At 41.7% G+C, this 12240-nt stretch overlaps 1 protein-coding gene across 4 annotated transcripts in view; it reads right to left on the reverse strand.

Moving 5' to 3' along the window:
* Positions 1-8840, reverse strand: part of NAPEPLD (N-acyl phosphatidylethanolamine phospholipase D) — a 22208-nt gene extending 13368 nt beyond the window's left edge. Inside the window, exons 1-2 of one of the 4 annotated variants that reach the window (XM_040061748.2) lie at positions 4066-4084; positions 3797-3850 (exon numbers count right to left, since the gene is read on the reverse strand). Coding sequence is in view for 1 of the 4 variants with exons in the window: in XM_040061751.1 (XP_039917685.1) it covers positions 8597-8820 (224 nt within the window). In the remaining 3 variants the exon portion in view is untranslated. Of the gene's footprint in view, positions 1-3796; positions 3851-4065; positions 4085-6360; positions 6472-8353; positions 8565-8596 lie in introns of those variants that run through there. The other 3 variants (XM_040061751.1, XM_040061747.2, XM_040061750.2) reach the window with 3 other exon arrangements.
* Positions 8841-12240: the final 3400 nt, after the last annotated feature.

Raw genomic sequence — 12240 nt, forward strand, 5'->3', positions numbered from 1 at the left:
TTCTTATATCGAAGAAGAAAATTATAATTTCTTGAAAGCCAGAAATCATTAGCTTAAAATAAAACTCAGTCAATTAGTCCAAACTCAACCAATAGTTCAAGGAGATTCTTACACTTTTGCAAAAGAAAGCCTCTACAGATAAGGAGATCTGGCAGGTATACTTTAAATAATAGAAAATACCCAGCCAGAAATCAGTTGATTTTTCTGCCAGCTTCCCTAAATTCTTCCCACTCAAAAATAATTGTTTGGCACTTGAAAAACTAATTTTGAGCACTTGAATGGCAGCAAAAATGATGAGCTATAGAGATAGGAAAATCAAACTGGAGTAATGTTCTGTTCACTTAGGAGGGACAGAAGGATCACACCCCGGTGAATATTTATTATTATGTAAAGTTCTACATGAAATCTTTTTATACTTTTAAACATAAAGAAAAACTACTATTCTATTTAAAATCATTTAACAGCTCTCCTGGCAAATGGAACCCATCCTTCAGGATGAGGCAACTTATCCCCAACAGAGGGCAAGTGCATTGATGCTATTTGTAAGGGGGAGCTCAGGAGACACACAAGGCAACCACCCTCTCTCTGTCCTCAGAGATGCTTTGCTCTTTCAATTGAACTCAGAAGAGGAAATGGACCAACATGTACAAACTCCTAAACAAGACCATTAGGCATGCCAAATCCACAAGGCCGGAAGGTTCCAGACTGAGGGGAAGAACACCATTGGCTGATGAATAAGAAAAAGTCTAACATGAATCAAAATGCAGAGCTCACATATCAGGTTTTCCAATCTCAAATACTAAGGATATACTCGTTATCCACAAAGGAAGAGCAAAGTTATAGATCTGGCAAGACGTGGCATGGAAAATCCGTGCCTGACATCCCACTAAACTGGTTTACACCTGTAAACAGGATACAGCCCTTAGGAAAACAGGTTTTGGGTAAATAGTTTATTTTAGAATTGTTTATTTAACTGAAAATTTGGACACAAGAATTTTGGCTTTGTGCCTTGTGTTTATTTGGGAAACTAACAAAAATTTAACTAAATATTTTAGTAGTCTCTGTTTCAAAAGGTTTGAAAAAGGATACAATAACATTACAAGAAGCACTCTGCTGTTAAAGTTTTTCTTTTTAAATGGTCTTTTAAACATAGCAGAGCTTCAATCCAAATTACTTGAATGTAGGCATAAAATCTAATGTCTTCACCTTTTCCATACAGTGTCCTCTAACGTCTGCTGCTCCATAAATGAAGTGGATGTAGCTCCCTCTACTAATCAAAGAGCGATGCACAACATGCTACTAAGCATCAAGTTGGCCAAAACAGATTTACCCTTCTTTTCTACACAGAAACGTGGTCCTTATTTAACAATTCCATAGGCCTGAAAGTTTAAGAACTAGTATGATGCTATGGTTTAGTGGAACACAACAACTTCCCCAAAACTCTACGACTGCCTGGTAAACATTCCACAGCTTCCAAAATACCCTTAATTTCTCTGCTTTTTTGAATTAAAGGGTTTGGTTCATTTCTAATCACTGTCTTTCTGTGTAAACTTCATCCAGAACTAGGCTGTACTAATGATCACCTAGGAAGAGACAGCACACAATTCCCAGCAAACTCACACCACTGCAGCCTTACCAAAACAAGACTCTGAGCTTTCTCCATATACAGCTACACAACTCTGAAGTTTTCTTTCATTATACATATTTTAATGACTGCAAACCCCATGAATTTTGGCTTGAAATAATTGTTTCAGTTAGAAGGAAAGGTATTTGCAAACGCTAGGGACCATGTAACTAATTGGCTCCCACAAGCTTTACTATCAAATGACTGCCAGCTAAGTTTTGGCTCTGCTTTTATTTTTCCTTCAGGTCTGAAATTGGCTGCTTTAATTAATGAACAGTTTGAGACTGGAAAATTCTGAATGCATTTAAAGTTTTATTGTGCAGTACTTCAAGTTGTTCCATCTTACCACTGTAGACTTACCAGAACAAAAACCTGAGCCTTCTGTGAACTGTATACTGCTACACATCTTGAAGTTTTCTTGCACTATATCTATTTTTTATCACTGCACAGCAGTTGCATCAGCAATTACTCCAGATACTCTTGTTATTAGGATTTCACACAAATATCTCAAGCTCACATTAGCTGATCTGTGAATACTTCTATTATTTGAATCACATTAAAAATCCCTAACAACAAGCGTTGCCAAAATTTTCATTCAACAGATCTGTAAGTATCCTGATTCTACATTGTCCTTGTTTGCTATTCGAGAAAGATAAATAAAAGAGTTGATAACAGTAAAAATAATAGTTCTCTCCATAAACAGCCTCATGCAATTAGAATAAGTCCTTTATCATTCTCATCTAGCTTTGAGGATCAACAGTAAAAAAGAGGAAAGTTTAATTTAGACATCATGGAGAAAAATAAGATTAGTTACAAATAACAAAAAGGTGAGGCATCTACCCATGGTCATTTATTGCTCGGCTTATTTTTTAGCAACTGTATTACTTAAGCAGCCACTACCATGAGCAAATCCATTTCTGCCCTCACTACCACCCAGGCTTGCCAAAACAAATACTTTTGTCCACATGGTGGACTTGTTTAAGAAACTAATCTAGCCTATAGTCACTTCTTACGTTGCCATCCCCAGAGAAGCACTTAATTTTCACCTGCATCACTGAGCAACCATGCAAGTGTTTATACCAACAAACTGGTTAGGACAGGGAAGGGTGAATATATTGTTGTAAACAAAAACTACTTATGCCAGCACTGGCCTAAAAAAAAATTAATTGAATACCCTCCCATTTAGAATTCACTGCGTAGCTCAGTTACATATACCACGAAGTTAGGTTCAACAATTCCTCCTACCCTTTCATTTTCAATCTATTCTCTTCAAAGGTTTCATTTACACTTAGTACTGATGATGCTGCAACTCTCCATTTACCTCCTTAGATAGTAATGTTTCATATTATAACCAAGCACATTCAATAGCTACCTACCACCCACAAGGCAGCCCATTCCCATAACTACACATTCCACCTCTATTTTGCTGGTATTCATTAGGGGAACTAAACCAATAGAAAGTTATTCATGCCTATCAGCTACACCTTTACATGCCTCTGGATACAAATGCAAATGGGCTTTAAGAGTCAGGCCCATCTGTAGTCCCTGGAGCCAATTATTTCTCAATGCTGGGTTAAGTCTGACCAGCTATGAGCATTGTATGAAATGAATAAAGATCCTGGATCTGGGACAATACATAACTATCTTCCTTTTGTTTCCAGGTGCCCCAGCTGGTTGGCCTGTCCAATATGTGCATTCTGCAGTCCCCAAACATGTCTATGATCTGTAGATAATAGAAGATTTTTGTTACATGCTTATTCCGTTTAGGTTGTGATCCCTGATATGACAGTAGCTGTCCATAAGGAACACGCAGAAGAACAGAGATGACAGACCCAGGAGCCAACTTCTTTGGCAAGAGATGCCTTTAAAATAAATTATTTTCTTCTCTACCCTCAATTTTTACTGCAGTCTTGAATAAAAGAACCCAAAACTTGGCTTGTGGCCATCACATTTGAAAGAGCAGCCTAGACTATCATTATGATTAAGCACAAGAGGAGTATAATTCTGTGCTACTGCTGAAGCAGTCACCAAAGGAAAGCTGGAGTCAAATCTCCCTACACCAGAAAGGAAATTGCTTTCCTTTGCTCTCCCTAAACAACTAGTTTCATCTGACTAGTTAATGTATAGCAAAGAATGTTGAAAGAACAAGAGCTGGAATCAAAGTTTTCTTACCTGCTCTGCAGGGTGGAGGCAGATGCAAGCAGAAGCAAGGTTTGTTCATTACAGCTATGTTATGGTACACAAGACAATACTCAGGTCACAAATCAATGCAGACAGCTTTTAAACCAACAGAAAAATAAGTGCAGATAGCATATGCACACAGCTGTGTGACAGCTAAGTCATGGATTCCAGCAACTGCAATCTCCATGGATAGCCCTTCACACTTAACCAGAATTGCAATAAAGCTTTTCCAAAAGAGTAACCATGAAGCTTGTACCAACCCAGCTACAGGATCCAGAGCCTGACTTCAGCGTTCTGGCACCAACTGCACTTGTGTAACTATTTATGCAAACGAGTAGTTCATTAGTTTCAGGTGGTTACTGATGTGACTCCAGTTAATGACAGAGGCACACCTTACCAGGATGGGGTTTACTGTTAGAAAAAACTGCCAAACTTTGAAGTTGAGCATTTAAAAACATGCTTTAGCCACTCCTGTGTGTTAACAACCTCTGCATCTTGGAGTTTGTATTTTAAGTTATGATGCCATTGAAGCAGTTAGCATACATTTTTCTTAACTAAAAAAAAAAAAAAAAAAAAAAAAAAAAAAAAAAAAAAAAGTTTTAAAATATTACAAGCTCACATCCCACCCTAAGGGTAAAAGTTTTTCCATCTAACATCTTAATGTCAATTAGATATGACTAAACCCAAATGCTGCTACACGTAATGAAATTAAGGCTCCACTTGAACATGCTGTGGGAGAAAACTGATTTCCTTTGTAGCATCTGGTTAGAGAGGCAATGTAAAAACTATTTCCATAAAAACATTCAGAAATCACGTTAAAGCTTTGATGCATAGGATCCACATGGCAAAGCAGGATCTAAAGTTAATTTGTCATAGCCTCTGGCACTTTTATGTGTGCAATTGCTATCTCCAGCTCATTTACTAAGCCTTTTAATTTTCTTTTTCCTTGTCTCCCCATGCCAGAATGGAACAAACACCTATGCAAACTTCCTCTAGATTCACACCAAGAATAATCCTTTAAAACCCTATGAAACCTCAGTTGTCCAGGAAGTGCAGCAACACCCAAGAACTCCATTTTATTTTTAAGTTAATAGACAGTCATAAAATTTTGTTTATTTTAATATTTAAAGGCTTGTCTATTTTGATACCCTCTTTTCAGTTCAAAGTCCAAGTACATTTGGCCCAATGTAATTTTTCTTCAACACAAAAATACTTCCCTAAATTCTTTCTATTCTACTTAATTTTCAATAAAATCAAATTTTGCTTGTCCTAACAACATTCTCTCTCCCTCTGTCTATGTATGTACATGCATCCCACACATATATGGATTTTACAGAACTATTTATAATGTTTGAATTCAAATTTATTGAAATCCAAGCAAATAATTTCCAGGTCAGCTAAGATAAGGACGTGAAAAGTTTTTTTGTTGAAACAGACGCTTTTCTTGAATGTACCTATTAAAAGACCAACTTTAACACAAACTAAGCCAAAACGTTGTGGGAACCAAGCTAGCTGAGATGGATAATACCTCAGCTCAGGTAGCTTATGAAGAAGCCATCAACCTGAGACCATGGGAGGAAGGATATGGAAATCAGGATGCTAATGGCATCATTCCAAAATAGGTCACGTCTGTGGTTCTGGTTCTCAGTTGGTTCAGGGCCTTTGGACATACAGTCATGTCCTTGCCCCTGACTTGAGACTGGACCTTTGTGCTCAGGTAACCTTACATATTAAGTTAGCCACACCCTAGGGTCTTTGGATGTTTCCCTTCAGACCATGGGGTCTCTGTATTTGTTATTTTATCACCATTAAAGTTTTATTTTTGGGCTTTCCATCGTTCCCACTCCTCTATTTTCGCTACGCTCCGTCCAGCCAGACCAGACCTGGAATCACAGCGCTGACTGTGATAAAAGGTCACCAGCCTTTCCAAATAATGAAAGTTTTGAACATCCAAACTTCATACTGGAAAGCCAGAAAAACACATCTAATTCAGCACCCTTACCGTTCTTTAACTGAAAAACACCCATTTTAAGAAGAAATTCCAAGGGACAGTACAGAGACACAGCAAAACGTGAATACTCAAGGAAACTGGAAACATCACGATATGTAAATGTTTCTCATTACACCCTTTTTTCCTGTATATAAAAGGCCTTTGATTCCATCCCCACAACTCAAGATTGCAATGTCTTCATATACTCTAAATGAAATGCAAAGTGCTTTGGTCATTAGTCAACAACAGAAGTGTTAATACGAGAAGTTGTGTGGTTTGGGTTTTTCTTCTTATGGAAGAGTCAAGGCATACTTCCAACACAAACATGAGACATCTACTAATTTCCAAGGCACCATCCTAAACACATAGGTGTTTTATGGAGACAAAGTGTTTCATGCAAACACATCTGAATAGACACACATAAACGTCTTGCTATTGTCACATTCTTATCAAATAGTTGAATATCACTGAAACCTTCCCTCAGAAACCAGTCCAAATAATGACAAAAATACTTCCAAATCTGTTAAGCAATAAAACCTGGTAGCCTATCATAAGCCTTACTCACCAGGCAGTAGTGAGTAAGCTCCAACCACAGTAACAGGTCCTGCAGAAGAAGTAACTCTTGACAGAATTTCTTTAACAACCAATTTTTCACTCACACATCTTATCAAACTTTGTTTTCCATAGTAGGGGCCCGATGGTAGCAGTGTTTTCACAGTGTCACATGGCAATGCCCAGTTCTCTTCCCTGAACAGCTTTGCCAGGTTTATCTGCTCGGGCGCAGCTGTAGGCTATTCAAACCCAAACCATCCCTTCCTTGTACAGCTGCTAAGCACCAAGATGTTACACGCAGAACGTATATAACACATAACTTCCTTCCTAGATTTTCTAAGAATATTTAAACTAAAGTGCAACATTTCGTTTACAGAAAAATCCTTTCTACTCAAATCTTAAGGCACAAGGCGAACAAGTGATTTTCCATGGTCCTGACTCTGAAGGTATTAGAAGTAGGGCTCACACTGCAACCTACAAAGCAATTGACTGAAAAAATAATAATAAAAAAAAAAATTAAAGGGAGATCAGGAAAGGATTCAGAGATGTGACAGAAAGAAAAACTAATTTCACTGCAGATGTTACAGTTCAAGACACTAATTAATATAGCAGTATTTCTGTTTTTCTCGGCACAGACAAAATAATTGCCATCCTTTTTGCTGAAAAGAACTTAAAAGCTATTTCTAAATGAAGAATTAACAGCTTTGGTTCAATGTTGAGCTTATAGAGGCTGAGAAAATAGTATATTTCTCCTGGTTGCTCCTCAATAAAATTATAATAATGGGTTGCTTCCTCTTAAGAAGACTTCATATCTCTTTCAAGCAGAACCTGAATTGTTGTTTATATTTGAACTGTTTCACTGTCATCCCTTACTTCCTCCTCTCCCCAAAACAACTCTCCATCATAACTGAATCAAAGAGGGCTTTTCAACTTCCAGGTATTAAAAACTCCCATTATTTTTTATAATAGGCATTTCAGTTTGAGAAAAATTGTGGTATTTTGAAAGCAGCTATTGCAGTAATTCTTGAATTAGTAAGAAAAAAAAATCATATTCTTATATTCCTCAGAATGTTATCTACAGAATCAGATAAGCTTCCTGCCTTCTTAACTGATACAGCTGCTACTACGAATAACCCCCCCCCACTCTTATCAAGGTTTTTTTACCAGAAAACCGAAGTGGATTTCCTGTCACTATCTTTAATTTTGATGCCACTTTAGTCCGAGCAGTTTGAAAAACACAGAAAAAATACTCAAGTACAAATAGTACTTTTCTTTAAAACTAAAAACTTGCTTCATAATCACCATTTAGCAAATGGAAGAAATAATCGTCACCGGAAAAAAACATTTCTGCATAAGTTAATGAATTTTACTGCTTGCAGTCAACAAACACTTTCCCCAAATCCTTGCTAGAGATAATTGACGATCATTGAGATTATTTGACTGCACTAATTATATTAAATTACCTCCTTAATATCCTCCACTTCGCACTATACAACGCGAACCCCCCCACTTGCAATAAACATCTCTTCGTGCCTCCTCTTCAAAAGAAAACATTTTCTGAGCCGCCGATACTATGAATTTTTTTTTTTTTTTTTTTTTTTTTTTTTGTGATTATATAACTTGTTTCTTTCCCAGCGCTGCTGCAGCATGTTTTATTGTCAATTGACAGAAAGGAGAGCCTTGGCTGGGAGCGAACGCAGGACTTTTTTCTTGCAGGGTTTCTTTCCCCGGTGCGAAATGATCCCCCCAGACGCAGCTGCTTTTGGAGCTGGAGCCCGTCGGGGTCTGTGCCCAGGCAGGGCGGCAGGCAGGGAGCGGGGCAGGGGCACACGCCGAGCTCCGTGGGCAGCCGGGCGGTGCTGCTCCTCCCCGGCCGGGAGCCGGGCTCACCGGCCCCACGCACCTCGCCCGCCCACCCGCAAACTTTTCCAAGCGGGTGCCCGCGCCCGTTCTACCCCGCTCCCACCGCCTCCCGCAGCGGCTCAGCCCGGGCCCCCCACACTCACCGGCGGGGCCCCGGTACCGTGTGTGTGTTTGGAGAGCCCCGCTGCCGCGCTCGGAGCAGGTGCTCCGCTCCTCCGACCGCCAGCCGGGCTCTGACGGCGGCAGCTGGGGCAGTGCCTCCCCTCCGGACGGGCACAGGGTGGGAGCCGCCGTTCGGCTCGGTCCGGTTCCCCGCCGCTCACAGGAAGCCGCGGGGACAGAGACCCCCGACCCTAGAGCGCTGCTGCCGCTGGAGCGCAGCTCACCTCCTGGGCTGCTGCTGCCGCCCCTGAAGAGTCTCGTCCCCCTTCTTCTTCTCCTCCTCCTCCTCCTCCTCCTCCATGGTGCCGCTCCACCCCTTCCACGGCGGCGGCTCTGCAGGTCTCCGGTAGGAGCTGTTAAACGGCTGCGGCGTTCCACCTGACCAGCGCGCCGAGGGCAGCGCGGAAAGCTGCAAGGAGCAGCTCCACAGCGCCCGGCGCCCCACCATGGCGAGCAGGGGTTCCGCGGCGCCCAGCCCCTCACCGTGGCGGACAGAGGGCACCACACAGCCCGGCCCCGCACCGTGGCGGGCAGAGGGGATCACACAGCCCGGCCCCGCATCGTGGCGGGCAGAGGGGATCACACAGCCCGGCCCTTCACCGTGGCGGTCAGACGGGATCACATAGCCCGGTCCCGCACCGTGGCGGTCAGAGGGGATCACATAGCCCGGCCTCGCACCGTGGCGGTCAGACGGGATCACATAGCCCGGCCTCGCACAGTGGCGGGGGGGATCACACAGCCCGGCCCTTCACCGTGGCGGTCAGAGGGGATCACATAACCCGGCCTCGCACCGTGGCGGTCAGAGGGGATCACACAGCCCGGCCTCGCACCGTGGCGGTCGGAGAGGATCACACAGCCCGGCCCCTCACCGAGGAGCGGCGGCGTTAAACAAGATGGCGGCGGGGGGCCGTGTCTGAGGGATACCGGGAGCCCGGAGCCACGGCGGGACAGCGTCAGGGCTGCCGGCGCGTTCTGCCCCTGGAGGCCGGACTGCTCCTCGGCACCGGGGAAAGGGAAGCTCAGTTGTGCTCCTGGCCACCTGCGGTGGGAGGTAAACGCTGCCTGCAGTCCCGTTTGGGAGCACGAGCATGCTCCGACCACCAGGTGCTGCGGTGAAAAGTTTCCTTTTCCTGGGTGCTGCAGTGAAGTTTCGTGGGCTCGGTTCTCAGCAGCCCAGGGTAGTGCCACCATCCCCGGAGGTACCGGCACTCACCGGAGGTGCGTTGTCCGGGCGAGGCCACCCTTCCGCAGAACAGCCCACCCTGCTGACCCCTGTATCCCTACGGCCTTGGGAAGGTAAAACTCGCGTCCGAGTCACTTCATGTGCTGGGTTACAACCATCCCCTCGCTCCCTGCTCACATCTGACAGAAGTTTCCAGACTATGGGCTGAGAAGTGAGGCATTTTGAGGCACCTGACCCAGAGGAATTGGGGTTCTCAGAAATAAACGTGTATTTTTAAAAATATTTCCTTAAGGACAAAAAACAAAGTTATGCAGGCGTGACATGAAAAACACCCCGTATTATCTAGCAGTGATATGAAATCTTAAGACTATCTGGAGTTCTGATAACACACTTATGTACATTTTATCTTGAAGCTTGGGACTGGATGGTATAGAAAATTCTACCTATGTTCAAGACCAAAGTTCTCAATGGACGTCTAGGGAGAGTAGAAATATGGACCTTACTCTTTGTTATCTGTCATTCTCTTAGTTTCCTTAAGATAGAGGAACAATAAAACTATCAAGCTGCCTTGTTCTGTATGAGTTATCTGTTTTCTATATTCTTTACATATCAGTACAGATATATATTGGTTGTTTATGGTCAGGAAGATTTGCTGACCTTTGCCAGTGAAAATTCCTTATTTATTTCTTACTTCTGCCCTTTCTCACCTGACATTTCCCGATCATTTCATCCACCACTATGTCTAATGCTAAGCTGGCCTTGTAGCAATGACTTTTACTCGTAATTATTAAACACAAATCTATATTGATTGAAGTGATTTCTGCTGTTACTTTATGGAGTCTAAGATCCTGAATGAGTTAGATGATAAAGCTGTTCTGATCAATGACCATTAACAGTAATAATTGCTGCCTATGTATCTGTGTAAACCACTAGGTAAGGGCCTCCAGGCTGGTAGTAGCTGATTGCTGGCAGTAGCAGATTTGGGTGCTCATCCTACACTTCAACTGAGTATCTCTTAGTAGGCAGCCCTGGCTCCACATGTGGTGTGGAAGCAGTCTGTGTATCACCAGTGCTGCAAAAGCTACAGCCTGGGAGGCTCTGCTTTAGTAAATGCATTTTGTCTATACTACAAATACAGATGCCAACGGTTGAAAACACTAAGTAAAGACACCTGGTATCTGTGCAGCATGCAATTTTCGACTTGAAAGGAAAGATACCTGGTGAAGAATGATATTGTTTTGTTGTTCAAATAATTTCTGACACTGCTGGAAGTGTATATCAGTGTATTACCAACTGTGCCACACCAGCATGCACAGCATGAGAAAATTCCACTCCAGAAGTGCTGTTCAACAGAACCAAGATTTTAAAGTCGTTTCCTGTTTCAGTATTCCCTGGAGCCAGTTGAGATCTCAGTCTAGTCCTGCTTCTTTGGTGGGTTTTGATTTTTCAATGTCTTATACACACAAACACATCTAAACTGAGGAAAAGACCCAAGGGAATATCTGTGCTTAAGTAGTTGTGTAAACCCAGAACAGGGATCTCTCTGACTCTTAATACTTCCCAGACATGCTAAAATGCTTAGAGGACTGATGTTTGGATCCTGCAGGAGCTGGAAACCAGAAGTTGCTAACAGATGGGAAGGTTTCAGCCATCTGTGCATGAGGTAAGAGTTTTTGCTTGGCATCTAGTCTTAAGAAATGGAGATTTAATAATTTTATTTCCATCAGTGGCACATACTCCTGACTACTCATGCACTTTTACTACTCAGACTGGCCCTATATATTGTCCTCTGTTTATGAAAGTAGAAAAGTTATGAGAGCTTCTTTATACTGCAGAGAGGTACAAATACTGAGGGATTGGAGAGTGGGGTTATTTAGGGGTCAGTGCATTTCTTTTTCCTCACAATGAAATTTAACAGCTGAAACAGAGTAATAATTTATTGAAATTTTTGGGTTATACCATTTCATTAACTACTTGGAAGGGTAAGTTCCTTAAACTATCTTAATTTGCTTAATGCAACAACCTATATCTTAAGTAGAATTGCACAGTTAGTATTTAATGAATTGTATCTGCAGTAGTGTCTTTCCCTTGGAGATAGTGCATTAATGATGGGCAGGACAGCTTGACTAACTTGATTATAAAATTTCTCTTGATGAAAGGTTTAACCTTCTTTACTACTGAAGTTTATCACTAATTTGTTTAGATCTCTCAAGTGTAGTGTTAATGTTTTTTTCACAAAGTCTAATTTAGTTGGTTGACATAAGCTGTGTCAAAGCAAGAAACTCATTGTCTTGGCCAGTAACTGAAGCAAAATATAAAGGGGAAAAAAAAAAAAAAAAAAGAAGAGAGAGAAAAATTCTTATAGTTAAAATTTTATAGTTTTGTAACTGAACTGTCTGAACTTAATTGAAAATCCTCCTAGATGACAGAGTAAAAACGTTGTGCCATCTCTCACTCCATCCTAGAATATCAAGTCATAGTCCAAAATCCCTTTTGCCTGAGGTTTGCTATATACTAGGCAATGTTACTGTTATAGTGCAGATGCAGTTTATTGCAGAAAAACCCCCCACATTTGCTGGAACAGTTTGTGCTGGATATCTGAGTGAAATAAACTACCCTGGCAAAATTTTTTTCATCACTCTAATATTGGCCGTACAGGAATTTTTACTAGCATAGAAATTTATC

The sequence above is a fragment of the Hirundo rustica genome, chromosome 4, assembly GCF_015227805.2.
Source record: "Hirundo rustica isolate bHirRus1 chromosome 4, bHirRus1.pri.v3, whole genome shotgun sequence".
Lineage (NCBI taxonomy): Eukaryota > Metazoa > Chordata > Aves > Passeriformes > Hirundinidae > Hirundo > Hirundo rustica.